Source organism: Marmota marmota, unplaced genomic scaffold (assembly GCF_001458135.2).
Source record: "Marmota marmota marmota unplaced genomic scaffold, marMar, whole genome shotgun sequence".
Taxonomy (NCBI): domain Eukaryota; kingdom Metazoa; phylum Chordata; class Mammalia; order Rodentia; family Sciuridae; genus Marmota; species Marmota marmota.
In genome coordinates this window covers 32,844,561-32,870,599 of record NW_026000005.1, presented here as the reverse complement: position 1 = coordinate 32,870,599, position 26,039 = coordinate 32,844,561, and the positions used below count along the sequence as shown (strand labels likewise).

Below are 26,039 nucleotides of genomic sequence, written 5' to 3'. Positions count from 1 at the left end.
GTAGATCACTCCCGTGGATAGCAAGTGCTAAGTGTTGGTGGGTGGACTCAGCTTCTCTTCAGAGGAACTCTTCCCAGGGTGCTTAATGGTGGACACGGCAGGTGACTTTCCAAAGACCAAGCAATCCAAGAGACATGCAGGCAGAAGCTGTCCTTTTAATGACATAGCCATGAAAGCCAGAGACCATCGCTTTCTCCATATTCTATACCGTCACTGAGCCTGACTCACATTCAAAGGTGAAGGAATTAGGCTTCAACATTTTGAGGAAAAACTTCCAAAGATTCTGTGGACACATTTTAAACCCCCCACATAGACTAATGGTGCAGTAAGGGCATGCAAATGTGCTTGAAATACACTGTCCCATCACAGTGGAGTCCTTATCTGCTTGTCCATGCTGCTTTTTTAGCACTTAGCGCAGTGCCTGCACATGGAGGCACTCGTTAAATATTATTTGAACTGTGACTATCTTATAGATAAAGTCATTTATTTTCAGAGATTTTAGTGACAGATCTTACTAAGTGTGGAAGCCAAGATGTAATTTGGTTTGACTATGCACATCCTCTTTCTACTCACCATGCAATCTGTCAAACAGAATCACTCTTGTCTGTTAGATATGCTCACCTTGCTGTTGGCATAGCTAACAGAATCACTCTCTGGAATATTGCCTAGCACTTAGTAGTCACCTGCCAAATATTTGTTGAACAAATGGATGAATTTGGTGCAACAATAATTGAAGGCTGGAGGAAAAAAAAGAAGTTTGTTCAAATTTATTCACAAGTCAGTGGAAAATAGGAGTACATCCCAGAGTGCCCCTCTCTTCTAAAGGTTGTCATTTTGCCATACTGGGTTGAAAGAGCACTATGTTTAAAGTTCAGGATTTGGATACTAATGATATAGAAGCTATGGAACTCTTTGTGGTTTGAGAAGTTTTATAATGACTACCCACAGGGCTCAAAGGGAAATGAACTTTGTGTTATTACATGGTTGTTTCGGACACAGTCTTTAAAGAGTATGGGTACTGTGTGTGTGTGTGTGTGTGTGTGTGTGTGTGTCTATGTGCACGTGCACATGAACTGCATGCACGTGCATGAACAATAAGTGTGGATCAACTGAAAATCCTTATCTAGGAGTAGTATTATGCATTGACATTTAAAAGGGAAACGAATGGATTAGGGTCCTACATTTTGTACCCAGATCTTATATCCCTCTCCATACAACTCTAACATAATTTATTCTGGAAAAAAATTTATACCAAAATTGAACCTGACTACTGCAAAAAAAAAAAGACTAAACTCATCTTCCATGAATTCTGTTAGCTTTAACTAGTTACTTTTAGGTTTTAGGATAAATAGAGCTCTGAAAATCAAAATAATAAAATAAAATAAAAATAAGTACAGTAGTTTGTTACATGGATTATATTTGTTCTGAGCTAAAATTTAAGGTCCTTATTTTGTTGATTTATCTTTAGTTGGATGTAGAAATCTGGCATTAAGTATATAATCTAGAAGGTAAACAACAGAAATAAGTGAATTTCATAGACAGGTTCAGTTTTGGGGTTAGAAATCTTTGAAATCTTTGTTAAGACAGGTAATGTTAGTGTAACCAAAACTCCAGAACAATAAGCAATCAGTTTTTCTGCAATGTTAGTACAAGTAGCATCAAATTTTAGCTCAAATATAAAATGTAAAGCAAATGAACAAGCATGGGATTAGGTTAATTTCAAGCATTAGGATGATTGCTTGAAGTATAAGAGCCATGATTCCAATCCCTGTTTGGTTGCAAAGATTTTCAGATGGACACTTGATGTCCATATCCATTCAGTCATTCATAAATAAACACTCATTTATTACAGCACCATGTAGAAACTAATGAATACAGGGCTTCTAGTTAAATATATCAATAATCAAATTGTTGTAACTCTAAAACCCATAATCTATCACATAATCAACTCTGATTCCTATAACCACAAATGTGCTCAGATTATATAAAGAAAAGATGTTTTCAGGCATGGTGGCATATGCCTGTATCTCATCAACTTGGGAGGCTGAGACAGGAGGATCAAAAGTTCAAAGCTAGCCTCAGCAACTCAGTGAAGCTCTAAGCAACTTAGAGAGACCCTTTCTGTATATAAAACATTTAAAAATGTCTCAATGGTTAAGCGTCACTGAGTTCAATCTATAGTACAAAAAGAAAATCATTTGAGGCTAGAGAAGTTAGGCAAATTTTAATATTGTAAATAAGTTGAATCCTGGGAAAGACTGATAGGATAATTGGATTTGCATGGAGAAAAATGGGGAGTTTTTTAAAGGAAGGGAGAGAATGAATAAAATTCATGGCGGTGAGGTGAATGATGCCACACTGGTTGAGGGCCCTCTCTGAACCACCACACTAGATTCATTTTCACCCCACCTCATACCTCCCTTGTAGAGTATGTGTGTGTACATTTCATGTGTGTTTCTCTGGTCTCTTCTTCAGGAGGGCTGTGCCTAAGACTGTCTTTCCTATCAAACACCACCAGTGCCTAGCACACAGCAGACTCTATGTAGATCAATAAATGTTGCCCCAGTTTCATTAGATTCTACTGGACAGTGAGTCTGAATGGGAAAAATAGGACTAAGAGACTCATCATCTTAGATACCAGGGTGAAGTTATTGTGTTATCTGTATCTGATTAGTAATGAAGGACACATGGTGATAGAAATATGGTATTTGGGCATATTAATCAAATCATGAAAGAAGGCTAAATCAGGGCAAGGAAAGGTTGAATAAAAAATAGTTACACTGTCATTGGAATTATAAAAAACAGTGAGTCTTGTCACTAACTTAATTGGAGAAAAATAAGTCTGAAAGATGATGGGAAGAGAGAGTTAGTAGAATATATCGGAGCCTGGATTTGGGGGCAAAGGCTTGAAATAAAAGCACTCTACTGGTTATTGACCTCTAGATAATAGAATAGCCACAATTGAAACCACAACAATGATCTTTTATATGTAAAATTGTCTCTCAATTTTGTAATGATACTGACAGATTCATTGTTGTGGTTTCTACTTTATAGATGGGAAAATCAAAACTCTTAGAGAAATACGTAGAGTGTAATAACTATAGCATGTTGGTACTTAAAGCAAGTTCTAGCTTGATCTTTGTGAACTTTGTTAACTTCTCTGTTCCTCAGTTGGGGGTAATCACAGTTGATAGATTTGTTGGGGGGAATTAAATAAGAATGCAACTCATAAGACAGCATGTAATAAGCTAATTCATGATACCACAATAAAAGGATGCCTACAGTTTGTATGTGCAAATATACCGAGTGCTCAGTAAGTGGTTAACATGATTAGGTAACTTGCCCAAGACTACACAGCTAGGAAGGGGCAGAGCCTTCGACTGGAAACCAGGTGTTCTGGAGCACCAGCATACAAGTCTTGCTGCTATCAAAGAACAGAGTAAAGTTACATGACTAGAACTAAAGGAATTTTGGTGGCTTATGACCCAAAGGCTATGACCCATTTACTTTTTGTAGTTCATGCTTTAAGAATCACTGATCTGGTAGTTGAGGGAAAAAGAAATTAATGGTTCTTATCCTAGTTCTGTCAATGTAAATCATCCTAAAAGTTGAGAAAGAATATAATTTTTTGTTTGGTTTCTATACTTATGTACAGGATAATATATATGTGAAACTGGGCCAGTAGAAGCACACTGGGTCAAAATACTCTTAATATTAAATTAGAAATGCTGAAAAAGTAATAAGCTTTAACCACAGCTAAAATCAGTCCAGCCAAGAGTGGCTGTTACTCCACATTGGTTTTTCCTATCTCCTGTCCTGTTTTCCATCTTTAAACACCAGAGATCTGAAGTACCAAAGTTTCCTTTTAGTGTTCAGATCATGATTTGACCCCTCCCTTTTAAAATTTCTCAGGTTCTCCTAATTTTTTCAGTGAGCATGGCTCTTGGCAGATGTTTAATAAATATTTATTGAATAGATGGATAGATGGATGGGTGGGCAGATAAGATTCATGAATGACTTATGGAATGATTAAATGACTGCATCACATAAGTTTTCAAAAAAGTTTCAACCTCCTTTTTGCTACTGAAAATTCACAAGGGAGTCACAATGTCTCGTCACAGCATTGGTCAGCGTCACCATAACAAATGCCTGACAACACTAGGAAAGAACCATCTTTTTCCAAGAACAGGTGTCTCCACTCTCATTTCCTTTTCCTTAATAAAATCAGTGTTGCCTCTTCCCATTTATTAAAGTCCTAGTTTGCGCTGATGACAAATAACCCCAAACTAAGCCCCTGACAGCTTCATTTCCAAATCTCCTAGTGGAGTCATAAAAAAAATGAATCTAATCTAGCTCAGGTCCAGCTATTGAAATCGAATGTTTTTTTTCATTATGTTAGACTAACCTAATTGCAATACCTAAGAGAGAATAATTAAGGAAATGTAGGTTTGTCACAAGTTTTCAACACATAGAAGACTATACTCATTATCTTCTTTTTCCCCAGAACTGACCATGGCACAATGGATATGCTATGGTGGCACATGAATCTACCATCCACTGAGTCATCCAAAACAGAAAAGCCATCATTCCCTTCTTTCCCACACCCTTCAGTGAACAAGTCCTGTCAATTTGTCCTTCCTAATGCCATTTGAAATTCTTTGCCTCCAGTTCAGATCTTCATCCTTTCTCTCATAACTGCTGTGGCTTGTTACCTGATTTCTATGACTCATTTCTAGCTTCTTTCTGTTTATCTTTTATGCTGATGCCAGTTATTTTCTAAACACACATCTTTATATGACATTTCTTTCCTTAATATCCTCCTGACTCAACATTACTTTTAGGATAAAATGCAGGTTATTGTGTCACACTTTAGACCTTCCACAATCTGATCCCTACGTAATTCTTCAGAGCCATCTTTTATCACAACCCCATCCACATATTTCACACTTTGCTCACTTTCTATAGCTTGAAATGCTGCTGTGGAAATATAAGCAGGATCTAGAACATTCAGTCATGTAAAATACAGGAGTCCTGTTTTGCAAGCGTAATGAAATGACTGGGTGAGCAAATTGCTTTGTATCTGAATTCAAGTTATTGCATTATCATGAAGTTTTATTGTACTTCAGACTCCTCTAGGATTTTCTTACATTCATGTCTTTGCATATATTATTCACCCCTTCCTTGTTATTTTCTCAGCTAGTGCCAACTTACCCTTCAAAACTTAGTGCCTTCAAAACTCATGGCATGTACCACTTCCTCAAACTAACCCCCACCTGCCCACTCTACCTCTGCCACAAAATTTTATTAGGAATCCAATTTCATACTTTAATAGCACACCCTATACATGACCCTATCATCATTTCCAACATGGTGTGCTGGGTGCGGCAGTGCACTCCTATAATGCTGGCAGCTTGAGAAGCTGGGGCAGGAGGATCACAAGTTCAAAGCCAGCCTCAGCAATTTAGCGAGGCCCTGAGCAATTTAGTGAGAACCTGTCTCAAAACAAAAAATAAAATGGGTTGGGAGTGTGGCATAGTGGTTAAGCACCACTGGGTTCAATCCCTGTTACCAAAAAAAAAAAAAGAAATGTGTGTGTCCCTTTTATCTTCCTGAACTCTACCTTCCACATCCCCACCCCTGCAGAGCTTGCATACCCAAATTGGGTAAGACTCGACTTGCATATTTACTTTTGCTCTTAAGACCAAGTCCAGTGGCAAGTACATAGAAGAAATTTGTGATCTAAATGAAAACTAAAGATTCACAGTAAGCAATTTGGATAAATATTTGACAGTGCTTCCCAGTCTGTTAAGATTATACTAAGCCCATATGACCATTCACCATCATTAAGTTCTTCTGAATAGACACTATTAATAATTAACTGATAATTAGAGGAAGTGAGCTCTGTGGGTCTCCTCCCCTACAGTCTTATTGGTAGTCAGTATATTTATGATGAAAACAAGACTTACAGTTTGCTGTACATGAAAATGTTTGTTGGCAAGCATGCACAAAGGTGGTCATAGGAAACACTGCGAAGCTCAACAGAGTCCAGCTCCTTTTCCTTGTAGGAAGGACCTCGTTGGCAAAGTGCATCAGAGGCCCTGAAGCAACGTAATCATATCAGCTGCTCCAGACTCTCCTGGTCACTGGTGGGACAGAGGGATAAATGGGGATTGTAGGCTGCACTATGCTGGAGGGTTTTAGGATTCTAGGTTTGCTTATCCTTAGGCCCTGTTCAGGCAAAGGTGGAGGTGCCTTTACAGTATTTCAACCAGGCCACGTTAACCTGAAGCACCACTCATTTCTCTGATGGAAACTTTCTTCTAACACCCCGGATGCTACTGAAGCATGTTCCAGAGCTGACTGAAGTCAAGGAGAAGTATTTCCTGCAGAGTGCTGCCCTGACTTCCATACTCCTAGAGGCCCTTATTTTCACTTAACTCTCCCTGGATGGGTGTATTTCTGATTTGGCAGCTTTACACGTTAACAGCCACCTCTGGATGGTGGACTAGGATTAACGAGAAAGTTAGTTGCTAGGTGATAGGTTAAAATTAACTACTACAACGAACCCAACATACCCTGATTGATCTTAAAATAAAAGTACAGATCATCCTGAATCCTTTGGCCAGCCATGATGGTGGCCAGCCCAGCCCCCTCCTAAAGACAGTGGTGGCTTCTGGCCAGATGCTTGAGTAGCAGAGCAAATCATTTCCTGGCAAGGCTTAAAAATTTCCCCATCCCTTGCTGTCTCCCTGTTTTCTCTCTCAGTTATGATCATTCTCTCTTGTCTTGCCTTCAATCCGGGGGTCCTGACTTCTTCTGCCACCATTACTTTTTATGCTCTAAATAAATTCCACATAATGGTCTTTTCCCTTGTATTTGGGGTCTGTCTGCTAACATTACTTGCTTCTCCAATTACCTATGTGTCTAAAGTCCTTGCGGAAGCCATTGATGCCCTGTTGAACACGTCTGTCCTTCCTCCTCTCCTCTTCCTGCCCCTGCCTGCATGGTAACTCTACTGCAATTATTTATAAGTACAGTGTAAATATATAAATGAATAAATGACAGTCCAAGTTATAAGGAGTATAATCTTACCCTCCTAAGCTAACCTGAAGGAGACAGAATTGTTATACATTAAAGCAAATTAATTTTGGCTACATCTTTATTTCAAAATTAACATTTATCATACCCAGGACTATAGTAAATCTTTTAATATGACATTTCATTTGACCTTCAAAATATCACTCAGAGGTAGATGATTTTACTTACCTCCTTTTATCCCTGAGGAAAAAAGGAAGCGCAATCATTCGCTCAGGTTCACATGGAGGCTATAGAGGGAGACCAGGCTTTGAGTCCAGGTGTGGGCTAACACCACAAAAATCTCCATTATTTCCTGTTGCCAAAAATATCTTGAAATCTCAATCTAGTTCACTTAAATTCAAGTTATATTTGAAACAGTGAATGCCTAGTATATCTACGGCACAGAAAGCTCATTGTGATCGAGATGGAGACTAGAGCAGTAGCTTCCTTCTCAGGCACTGTGTGTCATGGTACTCATTGTCCATTTGGTCACTCCACAGTAACCTTCCAAGTTTCTTCCCCAATCATATTTTGACACACCTATATATGGTATGTATACATATAAACCTTGCTGGGCAGGCAATTCACCACCACGAGAGTTGTGACCATCAGTAGGTATCTGGGATCAAATGAGTGCATGGGTCTTTGTGCTGTTAGAAGTTAGTAGTTATGAGAAGCTTCTGGCCAAGCTGCCCACTTTTGACAGTTAAGAGTTTCCATTCGGCCTTGGTAATTGAACATCTGCAGTCTTAATAGCTATTCCAGTTAGTAGAATATATAGAATATTGTCTTTGACCTTAGCATTTGTCTTTTCTTCTCCAGTTTTCTACCTTTGGTATTAAAGAATTACAGGGGAACAGGTGCAACTATTTTGTTTAATTTGACTCATAAGACAGTCAACTGTTATGACTCAGATTGACACTTGAAAAGGTCATTGTACTTTTTTTTTTTTGGTGTCTGAAATGACGTAATCATAAGCACAAGCTGTGATTCACATGTAAAAATTGCTGTCTTGGGTGCAGATCAAATATATCCTACATAGAAAACAGGAAAGGTAGAAAAGGAAACTACATAATAATAAATATGAAAATCATAAAGACCAAGCCACAGCAAAAAATTCCATTTTGCAATAATTGTTTAAGAGAAAAAATGTGCCTAACAGTTAAGGCTAGGGCACTCAGCATGGTGTACCACATAGTTTTGTGTCCAGATTGACTCCCCATGTGGTATACCATGTGAGACACTCTGTCTTAGTGTCTCCATCCAAGCTCCGGTTTTGCTCTCATTGCCCCACATAGCACCATGATGGTAAAGACTTCTAGTAAGACTTGTAGTTAGCGTATTCCAGATAAACAGTGAAAAGCAGTATTATACTCATCCAAAAGGCAACCGAGTGTGGCACTTTATTTATTTGTTTTTTTCTTCGTACAAATTCTTTCCTCATTGTTCAGCGTAAAGGGACTTTGACACAAAATCTCTTATGGTACCAAACATAATCAGGACTTCGACACAAAATCTCTTATGGTACCAAACATAATCAGGGCCTTCAGACAATGAGTCACTCCTGACCTTTCTCCTTTTCTCCTGTGATGAGTCCACACTCTCTCTGGTACCTTTGTCCTGGACATTGATGTCTCCACCTATCAGTCTGATTCCAACTCAGGGACAACAGCTACTCAGGATAGTTCCCAGCCTCATTTCTTTATCAGACCTTCACATTTCACTATTCATTGACAGACATTTTTCTCGGCTATGTAACTCTAGGGGTTATTGACTAACAGGAGTAATTCCTATGGATATGCCAGGTATCCAATGTCTAAAACATCTCGAGTAACATAATCTATTAATCTGGTTTACATGCACAGATTTCCAGATAGCTACTTTTTTTTTATGAGAGAGGGCATCACATGGCCAACTCAGGAAAGAGTTTTTAATTAGGGGCAACTTCCATTAGTTTTCGAATTAAATAATATATACAGAGTGCTATGGTGAGAAGAGTATCTGGCTTGACATTACAAGTCCTATTTAGAGTTCCAACTTTTTTACTTACAAATATCACTGAACTTTGATTTCCTAATCCACTGAAAGGAAAATGATGTTTATATCCCATGTTATGTGAATGAGGCTCAAATGCAATGCTATTTGTGAAAATATGGTTTAGAACATTAAGACACCTTATAGCTACATATATAAGTATAATTATAGTAAGTGGCAAAGAGACCCCTTGAGCAAACTCTTTAAAAAGACATAATAGATTATATGCATTCTAGAAATCTACAAGAGGACTGACATTGGAAAGGGCTTGTTTGTGAAACAGTGGGTCACAGACTCGAACATTCATGCATCAGTTCCTTCAATGAGTCTTCACAGGCTACTGATCCTCTTTCCCATCAGCCCAGCCTTGAACATCAGGCTGGAAGCTATGAGGAGAAGAAGGCGATGCTTGAATGAGGAATATTGATTGTGCCAGGCCTCAGTTCCTATGAACTCTGTAGCACAATTATGAAAGTGTTACTGCAAACTATAAACACACTGATTCATTTTAGTAGGCAGGACAGATATCCTCTGGTTGACAGCGGAGGGGTGGAAGTTAGCAGGATTCTTACTCAGTGCTAAACTTGGAGCTTTATCTTGAAGGGTGAGGGCCACTCATAAAAGAGTAGTGTAAGATGCAGAAAGAATTGAACCATTTCAGTGTAATGTCTAAAAAACACCCGACTGAATATGGATCTGTGGTAGGGGAATCATGCTTTTATCTGAGGCCTTGTATAACAGTATCCATGAGTTATGTTTAATTTGTGTAGCACTATTAACAAGGATAATTCCAATAGTCTAGTAACAAGAAATTATCCAATGCCTTTTTAATATTGGGTTTGTGTAAGAAATGTCAACATCTCCCATTTATTTTGTAGCAGAATAAAACTCCATTCTAAATATTTCCTTCCTGAATCACCTTCTGTCCCTTATCCTAATATCCTCTCTTGAAATCTCTTGGTCTCTTCCAAAGATGTGTGTTTTTGTATTGTGTGTGTTTGTTCTGTGATGAACTACAAAGTAAGTAGTAATTCAAGTAGGGGGTGTAATAATTTAATTTTTTTTAATTTTGGAGGAAAAATTACATCTACATTTTTGTTCATTTTCTCAGAAGTGAAGGCAAGTGGACTCAATTAATATAACCTTTAACTGGAGTTTTTGAATATGAATATGCTCAATTTAAAACAGGGAAATTGATATCTTTATTTTGCTGGTCAGAAATTGGCACCATAAAAATCATACAGTGTGGGATGCAAAAATTAATGATGAATCAAGTGGTTCCCAACTTGATATTAACTAATAGAAGAATTTCTTAGCACTGACCTGGAAAACATAAAAGATGATATAGTTCTGAGGAGAAGGAAGGAGAGGTTAGATTTGTCTCAAGGGTTAGCTGATCCTTTCAGCACTGTTTGTATGAAAGCATGATTGTAGTAGCTTGTTGGGGCATGGAGTGGACCAACTCACTGAAGATCAGCCCTGCCTTCCCAGCGCATCTGCCCTGATGTGAGAGGGGGAGGTGTTACTTATGCCACCTGACCAAGCAGCCTGCAGGGTGTCTTTCACCCTCCGCAGTTCTTCCTTTTCTAAGCTATGAAGTGTAAATAAGTAAATGTTGTCTCTTAAACAGGCAGGATTTATAATGTTGTATTTAAAGCATTTTGAAAATTAAGTACAAATATGTGTTAGTTCTATGGTAGATCCTTGTAAATTGATGGCTTATTTGCCTCCTAAGGGAATTGTCCCCTTTAAATTTTTTGAAGAAATTTTAAATAATTACATTAAACGGTATTAATGAATGTTATCAACAATAGACCCCATTTTCCTGTAAACAAGCAAGAAAAAAAAATGTGGAATAGAACTTTCAAATCCATGCAGGATTCTCCTAATTATCATAGATAGCAAGAAGAAAATTCCCAAGTGGCAGAGTTGTTATATAAATTAAAGGCAATATATATTCATATGAAGGAAAACATATTAGAAGTACAGTAATTGGCATGCTTAGTACACCTATCCCAAATCAATTCTTTGGTATTAATCCTATTGCTATGACTAGACTTCTCTTCTTTTTGACTTTCTATGCTACCCCTGATTCCATCAGCCTATGTTAATGTTGAATGCCGCTTGCCTGGAATTTAAAGTTTCTGCTCATTTCCCTCTTGTCATTTTATTAAGTAACACAGTATTAAGAACTGCACAGTCTCACCAAAGGAAATAATTAGAAGGATCTGGCACTTCTCGGGAATCTGAGTGTCTTAGGAGGAACAGGTGAAAGCTTACAACTCATTTTGTTGACTTGAGTGATAAAGAACAGGAGGAGCAATGGAGGGGGAAGGAGGAAATTGAACTGAAGATACTAATGGTTTTTACTCAGACTTGACTGTCCCTTTAAGCATACCAAGCAGACCCAGATGAGATTACAGTGGTTCTGACATTTGAAAAAGGGAGATCAGTTTGCGCTTTGAGATATCTTCCCTGTTTCATTTGTATTATTTATCAATATTCTCCAGGGCTGGCACTGAGGATTTGATATTGAATATTGACTGGTAAGGTCTTTTCACTTATTTACTTTATTCTTTCAGAGCAGGAAAAAAGAGGATGATTGTGAGGGTCTAATCCTTTAGTTTCATGTAGTCAGTCACACTTTCTGAAAAAGAGGTCCATCACAGGCTCTCGAGGATTTTCTTGTGTGAGACAGTGCAGTTCTCTGCCTCCTCCACCCTTTCCACATATTGAACTGGGGAGAGAGGAGGGTGTGAGGGAGGCAGTTCTAGTGTCTATTAGCGCTGAAGACCAAGCACTTGAAGACGTTTTCACGGCCTCCTGTTTCCCTTCACATCATTAGGCTGAGAGAATCAAAGCATCTGCTGGCTGGAGACACAGAAGAGGCTGCCACAAAGGCGACTAAATATGCATAAAAAGGGACAAAAAGGATGAAGCAAAAAATACTGTGACTTGCCTAGATCATAAATGGGTTCACGTCCCAATTTCTGTCCATTTTTGGAACTGTGGGTGGAAGGGAAGTTCTGAAATAGGAAAGAGGAGTGCCCAGAGGTCACTGCCTCAATGAGTTATAATTCTGTTACTGATGGCTGGAGAGATCAGGGTTTGTTTCACTGGCTGATGAACCCCATGGTTTTTCCTCTCTCCCTCCCCTCAACCCTCTCCTCCCTAAGGGTAGGGACAGTCACTGCTCTCTCATCCAGAAACAAAAGGTCCATGTTATGGGCATAAAACATGCTCATTGGAATGAAAGAACTGAATGGACAAATGAGGAATGATGCGGTGTCAGTGTTGTTGACACACAGATCCCAACAACATCTACCCGAGAAAAGAAAAGGGACACCTGGAAGCTGGAACTCCATAGGAACTAGGGCTTTCACAAATAGAAAGGGATTTGAAGGTGACATTATCCGTAACAGTAACAAGAATTCCATTATCATAGGATCCACATGGTCAAACCAGTTGAGTCCTTGAGATCAGTGTTTTCTCAAACAGTCCAGGAGGACACGATGCTGAATGAGCCTGTGTTAATTTCCTACAAAATGGTGGAGACCACTGACTTAGATTTACCAGTGAAAGTGCAGGAGTGTAGGGGAAGGAAAGGGCATTTTAGAAATCCCAAGAAACTGCAGAATGAAATTGAAACACTAATAAAGCCATATCACTTGCCATTATTTGTGAGAGCATCTTTGAAGAGCCGCCAGCTGGCTAATGGCTCACCTGTTGGCCACAGTGTGAGGAGGGAGATCTTGAGAATTCACCTGAGGAATGAGTGATTTTTCCTTTAGCAGGAAAAAGCAATGGCTGCCCAGGTGGCTCGCTTGGTATAGTTGTAATAAAGTAGGTTGCATCTTCCTAACCTGTTGAAATTCTTTGGAAGTATTAACAGAATATTTGTAGTTAGGAAAAGCCAGTGGTTGGCACTTTTTTTGTGGTCTTCCCATAATTCTGTGAACGAAGTTCCCATTAAGTAATTTGAGGTAGAATTTAATAGTAGATAAAAGGTCCGATGCCAGGAGAGTTCCCCAAGAAAACCCAGTCAAGATAGGCAAATATGTAAATGGAGAGCATGGCATTAAGTTCGAACAGTGAGTTGACTTTTAGAAGCCTAGAAACAATTTAAAAACATATTTATTAATAATTCAGAAGCAATGCAAATAAATGGTACATATTTGCCAACAATGAGAAGTTTGAAGGATTACGAGATACTCTTAGAGGACTTAATTAAGCTCGGTAATGGGGTAAACACAATAGCAGATGATGCTCAATGGAGAGAAGATGGAGGTAATGTATAATGAACAGTTTGGAGTCATGCATTTAATGAGCTCTGAATTAACTCTTCCTCTCAGGAAGAGAGATCCCAGCTCATATCATAATAAACAGGGCCAGGAGGACAGTGGAAAAACAAAAACAAAACACCTAGGTCAATGAGTTATTCATACGATTTGCAAAAAAGGGGATGAGATTTATTAAGTTAGAGAGCATTGCTATAAAGCTGTCCTTGGACTGGCTTGTAGGTAAAATTGCTTTATAATGAGCTTTCTCTGGTTCTTCTGTTACTCAAACCTTCCAGTTGTGATTCCAGTATATCATCATCAAGAAAGGTGTGAAGTATTTAAAACCCCAAAATAACACAAAAATATAATTAAAATAACATGTGCACACTACTCAGCCTCGTCCAACCCTGATATTTCTATGCCATATTGGCTCCAGCATTTATTTTTGTTATTGTTTAATATAAATCAAACATTAAGAATGTCATTGAGGCCCCTCTGTAGGCCTCCCATATCCCATTTTCTCTCTCCATTTCTGCCTCCTTCCTTCTGTTCCCAAAGGAAACTGTTATTAATTTCATGTATAACATTCTCCTACCTGTTTTGTTTTTACTGCATATTTATATACCTGACTACATTACCTGGTATTATTTTACAGGCTTCTAAACCTTATATAAATGGCATCCCATTATTATATCCTTTGCATTATACATTTTAGATCTAACATTATGTTTTGCTCAACATTGTATTATGTAGATCTATCTCCATCGATTTATGAAGTTTGAATTTATTGATTTTAACTGCATACCATATTATGCATTGATACATCACAGTCTATCTATCTGTGATCTTTGGATGAGTATTTAGCTTCTCTTCAGTTGGCTACTAATAACACCGTGATGGATATTCTTTGTGTTTCCTTGTGCACATGTGAATGTTTTTCTCAGGTACACACGTAGGTACATTTTAAACATTGTCAAATGTGGCCAAATGCTTTCTGTACTAGCTTTACCAATTTACTTTTCCCCATGATAGGATGAGAGTTCCCATTGCCCCATAACCTCCCCAGCACTTGGTGTTGTCAGATTTTTTTTAAAAAAATTCCAATTTGATACATACAAAATGGAATCTCTCAGTTTTAATTTGTACTTTTCTAAAGTATATTCTTTTCAGGAAAAAAAAAAACCCAACTTTTTCTTGGAAAGAAATGGGAAATACTAATTGCTTTGCTTAAATTAAAGAAAAAAAAAACAACTGATAAATATTGAACCGAACAATTTAGGAAATACCACCACAGGGAATTTTTCTCTGCTTTTTTCCCCCTTAATGAGACAGCGAGTTTGATGAGAAATGTTTCTACCCTGAGCAAAAGAGGAGGCCAGTGATATGTTGCGGGTTACAAAGCAGGCCGTGGGTCACACAGATTGTCTCTTTCCGATTGGCAGAGGTCTTGGTAAGGGGAACCTTGGTTTAGGAGGGAAGTCAAGTCTGACAAGAAGATGTGGTTGCTACCTGTCAACAGTACTGCTTGAAAGAAAAGGTTGCGACACACATTTTCCACTGGCAGGTTGTCACACGTATCATTTGTAAATAGACAGAATATGAATACCAAAGACCCGAACATTACACAGGCTGTTGAGGAGTGAGAGGAGCCCTACCCAGAGCCAGAGTTTCCCCAGTGAACAGACCATCTGTTGACTAGGCAGCTCCTGAGCTCCTGCCTTTAGGGGCTTTCTTTTTTCTATATAGTGATCCTAGCAACTAATTTCATCGGCTTTTATTTTTACACTACATCCCACAATATTTTCTGTGATCACTGACACAGATTTCCATAGGAAAAATCATTGTAAGTAACATACCTCTATTGGGATAATTTTTGATACTCCTTTTTCTGTATCGTTTCTCTTAATGGGTTACTGAAACCACATTTTCATTTCCAAACATAATCTTTGTCTGAAGAACTTAATACTTCAACATGCTAATCTCCTTTCACAGGATGTTTCTTCACTTGTTAACAGTGGTGATGGATGGGTGGTCCAGATATTTTTTCCTTATATAAGTGAGGATATTGACTCAAGGTAGAAGGTTATCATTGAATAATACTTCATTTGCAAAGCTAGGATTAGAAGAATATTTTTTAAGCTTCTGCTCCTGTCTGGTCCTTTACTTGCTAGAGTAATTTCTGATTACAAGTGATTTGAAACCAAGACTTGAAACCAAGCTCTTTTCTTATGTAAGAAGTTCCTTCCTGTGGGGAAAAAACAACTTCCCAGTCACAAGTCCCTTTTCAGCTGGAATAGACTAAAGCACATGTGCCCCAGGGAATATCCATTCTTAGACATTATCCACTACTACCTTAAAAAAAAGTAAGAAGAAAGAAAAGAAAATGAAAAACAATTTTGTGATCACATATATGTAAATATGGAATTAACTAAAGCTATTCAGATCTTTTTCTGAAAAACTTCTCTGAGTCTTTAATATGCAAATATATTCTGGCTTTCCCAGATGGGAGATAGAGTTTAGTTTCCTAAACTCATTTGGCCCCAGAGCCAGGTTTATGGAAATCCCTGATGCTCCCCACTCTGTATTTCCCTAAGCCCAGCATCACACTGGAGATGAGAGTAACCAGAGAGGAATAGAGCGACCATTCCTTCTCTCAGTGCAGGCTTTGAGCATTAACTACCTATATGCCTGTGGTGATCTGCAGTAGAGTTAACCATTCCTGCATTCTTTCCTCACCATTCAGAAGATGCCTGTCCTTTGCAAGATGCCAGCTGGTGTTGTTGGATCAGTGGAAGGTGGCAGTGTTTCAGGCAGGGACTGCAACACAGTGGGTGCTCACTGTGGGCCCAGTACAGGGTTCTCAACCCACCAGTATCAGATCTTTCTGACATTACCAATCAACACAGTCATACCCAGTGTATGTAAACCCATCCTAATTCAGCCCTGCCCAGAGGCCAAATGGTATGGCTGGATGCATCCAAGAGGATTAGGAGACTGAGTTTAGGGAGAGAATATCCTACGATAAAATGAGGATCTAAAGTTCACATTCAAAATAACTTTAATTTAGGTATAGAGGGGAAAGGTAGTTGCTAAGATTCTGTTTACAAATGGCCAAGCAGGGAGATTTTTAAAGATGGAATTGTGAACTTTGGTTATTAAAACACAAGATCAGAAAAGCAAAATGTTGATCACTATTGCATCCAGCTAATAAAACCCACAGATCTCATTCACCCAAGTTGAGCCATGGATCTCAACATTCTTTGCCAAGTGTGAATATTTTGAATAGTATTGGTGAGATGCTTATTTTTAAATTTCTCCAGATTCAGGCCACTTGGAAGTTTATTATGTGCCATGTATGAATTTCCGTTATGTCTCCTGGCCAAAATCAAGACCTTTTGTTTAAAATTTAATAGATCACACTATGGCCTTTGGAACTTATCATGCAGCAGGTTCTTCTTAACATTCAGAGGAGTGAGACACATTTTGTTCTGGACACTTAATATGGAACTGTGGAGCCCCTGGCTGACCATCAATGCAAGTGTACACCTGAGGGTCAAAGTGGCAACATCCAAAAAGACCTCAAAGTCCTGAGTCCAGATCACCTTCTAAAAATCCCCTTGTTTTTTAAAAAAATATAATAAGTCAAAGATATAAAGAAGGCTGGAATCTATCCCACTTTCTCTTGCCTATAGTTTCATAGTCAAGAGTCCTAAAATGATCTCGCTGGTGACTTTTTTCGCACTTTTCAAAATCTGTCTGGCTGTAACTTAACTTCAAGGAATGTGGAGGATGGGTGAAAGATCCCAGCCTTGCAGGGAACCATCCTGAATGACCCAGGGTTTGTTCTTGTTCTCTGTGACTGTAGCCATTGAACACATGCAGGTGCCGACCTTTTGAATATAGCACGTCCTTGCTCACTGCTTTAAGAATTAGGCATTTTGCCTCAGCCCTCTTTGCCACCTACAGCCTGCATTCTTGCCAATGGATTTGAACTTGGAAAAGCATCTCTCCTATGAAGCAAGACTTGCCTGGGGAGAATTAGGGAGAATGCGTCACGGCACCACACCCACTGAGCATGTAGTAATTGAAGCTCTACACTAGTTGATACAGGTACATATTATGAATTACTAGGGAGAGAAACACATCGTGCAATACTCCTAACCATTCATTGGCTCAAGGCAGAGATGGGAGACCAGGTTGGGCAGCAAAGCCTCAGCCACTGAGTGGCAGATAAGACAAATGGTGCAACAGCAGCCTGATGAGCAATGGCAAATCATGATTCTCTGAGGCCCTTCACCTTCAGTGTCCTCCTTACCACAAGGTTTATCTAATTAATCTTCCCTGTGCCCATGAGGAGGCAAGGCCCATTATCTTCAATTTGGTAGGTGTGGAAATAGAGACTTAGGAGAGGTTAATTTACCTCCCGTGATTCAGTAGCAAAACCAGAAATGTACCTTTTTTCCCAATCTGCAGACTGTTCACTTCAAGATATTGACACTTAACAAAAATGTTTTCACCATTGTTGTACATAGTGTGGTTCTGAATCCATCTCTGGAATTTTATTATTGGTGTGACTTTGGCCAAATTGCTTGATCTCTCTGAAGTTATCTGCCAAATGGGTTTAACACCTGCCCTGCCGACTCTTCAGGATTTTCGTGGGGCTCTTGTGAAACGACACATATTAAGTCCCTTCAGAAACCATGAAGCATTTCTTTTAAACCAATGCTTGACTATTTGATTGCAAATAAATACTTTTAAAAATATTTCTTGACAGATCAGGAAAACAATGACTTCTATATGCATTTTATTTAATAAAAAGAGAGATAGACTTGAACACAGGCATGTTTGAGGGACCCTCCTCCCCCATCGTCCCACACACCATAATAACCCAGAGTTGTACTTTTTAAGTGTTGAGATGGAATTTTTTTTTTTTAAATAGAAGGAGGAATCTCACTTACCTTGGTGTCAAATACTTGTTCAGTAAATAATGATTGAATAGATAATAGATGGCTTCATTTTGTAGATAATAGATCCAGGTATTGATATTATGGCTGTCAACGTGTATTAGATTTTCAGAAAAACCAAGATCTAAAAGAGCTACTATAATAAATATTATTAGTTTTATTATTCAGTTGAGTCTACCCATTTTATGAGACACATGAATATAATGCCATATTAACCATTGAATTTGCTATAACATTGGGATAAAATTCGAAACTTTATCCTAAAAATAATAACCTGAAGATGTATATTATGTTAAAGCCCTAAATCCTATGACTCCCAAGGGTTCATTCGTTCATTCATTCATTAATGTTTAATAATTGTTTACAATGTTCTGAGCATTGTGCTGAGAACTAGGCCAGGATATTTCATTCGGTTTTAATTCTAGGCTAAGGTCATTCTGGGTCATATGGGTGCCAAAGCCATTGTTCAGCGGGTCTGGAAGAAGAGTCAGTGTAGTGATTTTGCCTCCCAGTGCGGGGCAGAACAGGACACCACCTTTTAGGGCACAGCCTGATCATTCAAGGGGAAGGTGTCTTGAAGGACAACAGGTCAGTCCTATGGGCCCCTGATGAAGTGTTCTGAAGTTATTTGAAAGGCCAGGTTTATGTTATTTACAATCTTAATTGTGTGTTTTAAAACATAATTGAGAAGAAAATGTGCTTGAAAACTATAAGAGAGTAAAAGAGATTTCTTTAATAAATTATTTCAGATATACTTTTAAGATTCATTTCCTTTATTCATATTTAAACATTTAATTACTTGCAGATGATATTTTTGGATCTGCTTGTCTCATTTACTCTTGTCTTGTTGTTAAAATTCTTGTGGTGTTCGACAAGGAGACTTAGCATTCACACGATCAGAAGGCCTGATACTTCTCTGCCCGTGTGACCCTATGTCTGAAAAGAAAAAAATATATAGTGCTCTAAATGAGTAAGTCCATATTTTTTTAGTCTGAATTTCCTTTCCAAGCAAGAAAATTATCATTCAACTCTTTGTTGGGGTAAAGACTAAATTCGTTTCACCTGCAAACACAAAAATACCACCTAGGTTGGGTTCTGACCTGTTTTGAGAAAAACACAAAGAAACACAGTAGAAATTCTCCAATTCTACCATTACTGTAATATCTACAAATGTCACCAAGGCAGCTTATAGAATACTTCCTGGGCCTAAAGATGTCAAATGGAGGGAGCTTCATTATTAAAAGGACTGTGACATTTCTTTCTTTAAAAATACGATAAATAGAAAATAACACTTCTTTAGACAATGCCAATGAGCAACATGTTCCTGAATTTGTTGGGAAGGATGTTGGAATAAAACTGCATTCTTCACTGTGTCCATGAGAAAAAGAAGGGGAAGGAGGAAAAGAAGGAGCAGGAGGAGAAGAAAAGAATTGGAAACTGAGTAAAAAGAGGAATTGGTGAGAGGGCAGGAAAAATAAAATATGAAGAAGTAGAGGAAAAGCAACGTGAAGCAGATTAGATACCCTGAGAGAAGAGAAGGATGGGGGAGAAATGAAAACAAGAAATGAAGGAGACAGGGGCCAGGGAAAGGGCTGTTAGGAGGGCTAATCCTCCCAGGGACAGCAAACTACAGCCTGTGAGCCACACCTAGCCAACTGCCTTGTTTTTGTAAATACAGGGGTTTTGTTTGTTTTGTAGTAATGAGCATTGAACCCAAGGCTTTCTTCATGTGTAGATCTTGCAATAAGCTCCAACCCCAGTCCCTGGAATTTTGGTTTCTAATAAGTTCACTGGTGATGTTGATGCTGTTGGTCTAGAGACCACACTCCAAGAACCATTGCTTTGATTTTTATATTATATCATACTAATATTTCTCTGAATAAGGAATTTTGTGCAGCAAGAGAAAGGAATCACATTTGATCTTCCTTTTTGATAAATCATAAATGCCTCGATTAATATCACAGTTGTTTATGGAGTATATATTTTTAAAAATTCTTAAACTTAATCTTTTTATAATGCTGGTTTCATTTTTTACAGCAATGGAAAATGAATTTGATTTAACTTAAAGTTTAGTTAATTGGTGATTTGTTGCTAAAGTTGTTTTATAGTTTAGTTTGATTCCATTAGGCTATATTGATGTTATAATGGGACTTTGTCAATCATGTGAATTGTATCCATTTTAAGGGAATGGCCTCTCCCACACATGGGTGGCTGTCCCCTGCCTCTGTCTGGAGCTATTGAGGAACTATGCCATCAGTGGCTTAGGATTTTGCTTACCATTCATCTTACCTCACTTCCAGACTATGTTGGAGTCTTCTGAATTTGACATCCATGAAATTGGCAGGTCTTTCAATAGCTTTTCTTCTGGAGTTGGGCATGAATGTTGTCTTGGGTATGAGATGTTTGAGAAATATGGTACCAAGGACTTTATCTTGCTTAACATAGAGCCTGAGGTCTAGTTTTTTTGTTTTGTATTTAACCTGTAAATGGTGCTGGTGGTTTCCACATTGGCTGGAAACATGGACACTCCATGATTAGTCTTAATTTGCATTCTCTATGCTTGCTGTGCTCTGAAGTTTTGTGAAACATCGAGGAATGTTTCTCTTTTTCCTTCATCCTAGCACTTGGGATTATAAAGAGAAACATTATTTTAGAATCTGAAGGTGCCAGAGATACCTTCAGAACTGAACAAGTTCAAGTCAAAATTAGCAACTCTTTAAAATCTGTGATGGTTTAATTCCGCCATTGCTTTGAGTGGTTACTTCCTTGCACACATAACTGAGTTGGGTGAAAGATTGAAAAATACATTTTCTTTTCACAAGAAAACTACAGTGACATTTGGTTCTATGTAATTCTGACTTGTTAGTCCTAGAGGATATACAGATTCTGTGAAAAGTTGATGTACCTGAGAAAATAAACTGTGGATGCCCAGGAAGGATGATGGATGTAATACTAGTTACATGCCTAGCACCATAAACAAAATACAGCAGATGCTTAATAAATCAGTGTTACCATGTTGTAGTGGGCCTCCTCACTTGATGAGGGCACAGTGTTTGCCTAAAATATGATGGTAAATTAAATAATGTGAATAGTACATACTCTGCATGAACTGCAATGTGCAAGGACCTCGTTTGCATGACCCCAGGAGAACACATGAAATATCAGTCATCAAGAGAGTGTGCAAAGCACTGACTGCCTTACTTTTAACACCCTGGGGGCTTATTTTTTTAAAACACCCTCTGATGAATTTTTCTGTAAAGTTGGTTGTCTGTAGATAATTGCTTCAAATTTCCCTCAAAAAAATTTGCAACTTTTAATCAATGCCAGGAAAGGTAAAATCGGATGTAAAGTGACACCTCTTCTAAGCTCAGCCTTCTTCCTGTTACATCTTTTCCTTCCTTTCCCCTTCTTCGTGTTGCCATGGAGCTTTCTTGAGCTTCCATTATTTTTAGCAGCACCTCACTCAGCCACACCATCATGCTGATAAGTGCTGTAGAGCAGAGGGTCATCTGGTCCCTTCTGTCTACCTCCCATTCAAAGAAGCCATTGTGTGTTTGAGGTAGAGCAGGAACAAGCCATGTGAAGACCCAGACCTTGAGTGAGCAGCTGCAGCTGGAATCTGCATAACAAGGTGGATTGCCCTTGATGGTGAACTTCTACCGCAGATATACAAAGGTCTTGTATGCCGTTCACTATGGCAGAAGTATGCCAGAGAGGGATGAAGTGAAGAGCTCTCAAGCTTGTTCAGGGGACCACAGGAAAGACTGGTGGGAATTAATGTTGGTTCCATGCAATTTTTGCTCAAATTTCATTTCAGGAGGGGCACCTGTCTTTCCGGTGTCAGAAACAGGCTGCTTAGAAAATAATAGTGAAGAGTTTGGAGGGCAAACAAAGTTCTCTCCAATCTCTTCTGAGATTTCAAATCTTTCATTCATACTAGTGTTAATTTCTGTATGATTTTCCTGTGGCTGCCGTAATAAATTTCCACAAACCGAGCGGCTTAAAAACAACAGACACGTTATTTTACATTTCTGGAGATTGGAAGTAAAGAATTTGATCTTAACTAAACAATAAGGTGTTTGCAGGGCTGCATGCCTTTTGGACTGTCTAGGGGAGAATCTGTTTTCCTGCCATTACTGGTTTCTACAGGCTGCCCACATTCCTTGGCTCTGGGTGACTTCTTCCATCTTGAAGATAAACAATATAGCATTTTCCTGAATCTCTCTCTTTCTATTCTCTTTTCTTCTGGCCAACTTTCCTATGGCCCCTTCCCTTTTACTTCCAATTATCTTTCTTTAGGAAGATCTGCATTTAAGCTACTTGGATCAAATTTTTATTTATTATTCTCTTGCTAGTTTATTAGTGCATAGCCATATTATTCCTTCTATTACAAAGAAAACTTTTCTTCTTAAAATGAAGATAGACCTGTACTGACACTCTTTTTTTTTTAAAAACAGGTTTATGAGGAAATGAAGGTTTTGCTTGTTAGCTTTCAGTCTGGAATTTCCCTTGTATTTTCTAAATCCGTCTCTTTAGAAAGTTCGTTGTCTCCATATTTTCCCACAGGGAAGAATTTAGTGTTTTAATATCAAATTGAATTGTGAAAAGATTTGTATTTCACAGCTTGCCAACTGTCTTTCATCATCACATTTTATGAAGCAAATGTTAAAGTAAAGGTTACGAAACCCTTTACTGTTATTGTTCTTGTTTCCTATGATTAATTTTTGGGGAAATCTGCATATTCATTCACATCACTTGCTATTGTTTTTTATACAGGGGAAAAAAAGAATTGCACAAAGGATAATTAAAATGTTACATTTTGAAGAAACCAAAAAATATCTCCTAGTATCTGAAAACTTGAGTGCACTTATACCCACTTTGATTATAAAAGTAGACATTTATGATCTGGGGAAAAGAAGTTAATATATGGCCAAAAGGAAAAAATCATATGAAATTCTGTTCATACTGTTTTAAAATGTTTTCTTTTCTGATCTTTCTTTTAATGATATTTTATAAACTTCCCCATATTAATCGATACTTCATTGCTGCCTTGTGTTTTATTATATTTATACACTGTAATTTATTTTTTTTAAAAAAACACTTCAGCAAACACTCTTGAAACACCTTTAATCATTTCCTTAGAATAAACCCCAGAAGAAAGATCCCTGGAGCAGCAAGCATATTTAAGCCTTTAAATCATATTAGTAAATTAGAAAAATCATGTTAAACAAAACACCCTCCATATCTAATGTAGTTGTAGAGATGGGCTACTTTGTAGAACCCAAATAGTATTATCCAATAGGAAATTTCAGAAATGCAGTTATTACTATTCTTTTTTCTCTGCCCAGGCAAATGTGTCATAGTAATATAACTATTATTTATTAATTTCAGGTTACCTGGCACCTCGAAACCTTCCTAGTACCGGATTCTTCCCGTTCTTACAAACCCTACTCTGTGACACAGACTCTAAATGCAAAGACACACCCTACGGGCCTCTAGATCTGCTCCGTAGGAAAGGAATCAATGATGCAGTGTTTAAAGACAGGTAGGGGAACTTCCCATGTGTGTTGAGTTTTTCTGAGAGATAAAATCATTTTTCCTTGTGAGATAACCAGTGTAGGTCTTCCTATAAGTCTATACAACCTTATTTTCTGTGTCCACAAATGTAATGATGTAACTGTGAAAAAGACAAGGTAAGTACACGCTAGAATCACTTTGATTATGTGAGATGGAGCCTAATCTATTTTGAGTAAATTATTCAAATTTTGCTTTTTTTAAAAGATGAATAGTCAAGGTAGTTCTACCCTCCTTCCCCCAAAGATCTTCTGTCAGTGACACTTGGCCCTACGATTTCATCACAAGCATCAGAAAAGTGTCAAGGGCATCATTTCCAGGAAGAATGACATATTTATGTGACTCTATGTGGCACTTCCAGGTGAAATCAAAACTAGAAAGTACAAATAAGAAAATTAAGGACCTCAAAATTTAAAGTAATAAAGTTGAACGTATATATAATTCAATGACAACCTTTAAATGAGATTAATGTGTGCTCTATTTTATGATGTGAGAAGCAACTGAAGAATGAAGATAGGGAATCTGGATCATTCACAATCTCAATTTTCCTTCCCAAAGAGATTCCCAGGAGCCTCGCTATCTGCAGAACTGAAAAACAATATTGTAATTTTGGAGTCAACCTTGAGATAATTCTGCTGCTAGAGATTTTTTTAAAGTGTCTCTTGAGAAAAGATCACATTTATGTATACTCAGAGATATTTGGTTCCTAAACATGAATATTAAATTCCTTAGCATGTACCACAATTTCTCCTTTAATGTCGTCACTGTGATTTTGATCATTAAATAATATGGGTGAAGTTTTAAGAGAGAGCAACTACAAACTCTTTAGCATAAAATAAAAACATGTCAAGAATTTTCATGGGAAACAACTTGGGACACAAAATTTTTGCATTACTAATTTGCATTGGTTTTGTTGTTTTAGTAAGTTAATCAGTCCTGGTGCTTAGGACAATTCTGATGTTCATCCATTCATTATTAATTTATTCAAGAGACAGTAACAGAGGTACTTCTGTGTCACAACCACCATTCCAAGCACCATGATACAGTGGTGAATAAAATAGATTTTTTACCCTTTTGTCACTTGCATTCTCATGAAAGGGGAAGCAAAAATAAATAACATAATGGCATAGAAATAAGTGCATCAGCAAGAAAGTAAAATTAGGTAGAGAAATACAAGTTGAAAGGTGGGGACTTAATGGAATAGAAGGAGAAGGCCTCTTTCAGAAAGCGACATTTGCGTAGAGACCAACAGAGACAAGGAGAAACCCCAGCAGCATGTGAACTTCTAGGAGAGAGTGTCACACACAGAGAAACTGAGACCTGAGGTGGGGCAACCTGACCATTTAGAGGAGCATGAAATCAGCTAATGTGGCTGGAGCACAGGGAGGGATGATGAAAGTGGCAGGGATGTGCTGACAGGGGACACAGGAGACAGAGCACGCAGACTCAAAGGTAAGGGACTGCCGCCATCTGCATGGCGGTTAATTCAGAAAATTGGCGAGGGATGATGGGGGATTAAGAAAGATGCACAAACATTTAGAGAGAAAAGAGAGATCAGGCAGGACACTGATCTTGGATGGAGAAGCTGTGACACAGAGCTGGCCCAGCAAATGTATTATATAGGCGTCATAATCAGGAAGTTAAAGACTATGGAGGCATTGTTCTTTGTGCACTAAAAAGTCACAGGACTAGAAACATTCTTGTAGCTCTTTCACAGTTGCAGTGAAAGGAGCTTCCTGTGGCACCCAGGAAGCCCATTGTCTAAAGTTTCTATTAAGCAGGCAGGCTTGAAGGTTACAGCACTGGTGTAACATTGTAGTTATCTTTCTATGCTCAGCATCCTCTATACCTGGGAGTTGGTATCTGAACCTGGAGGTTAAGAACTAAATGGCTCTGTGGCTAGTACAGAATCCCCTATTGAACAGGGTATCACTATAGCAACTGGGCTATCTAGATGGGCACCTTTGCACAGAGAGTTTTCCCTGAGGGGCATCCCCTCTGTTACAGGACAATTTCAAAACCTATAATTGAGTTGCCACTCCTGATAGGGGACAGCTTGGTAATTTTAACCAAGTGAGAAGCCATTAAGAAGTTTTAAGTACAGAAGTGA

At 38.2% G+C, this 26,039-nt stretch overlaps 1 protein-coding gene across 2 annotated transcripts in view; it reads left to right on the top strand.

Moving 5' to 3' along the window:
- Abca12 (ATP binding cassette subfamily A member 12) overlaps window positions 1-26,039 on the top strand; it is a 161,837-nt gene that overhangs the window by 21,040 nt on the left and 114,758 nt on the right. For both annotated transcript variants that reach the window (XM_048808508.1, XM_015481335.2), the window contains exon 3: window positions 23,747-23,900. In XM_048808508.1, coding sequence (XP_048664465.1) covers window positions 23,747-23,900 — 154 coding nt within the window. The remainder of the gene's footprint in view (window positions 1-23,746; window positions 23,901-26,039) is intronic.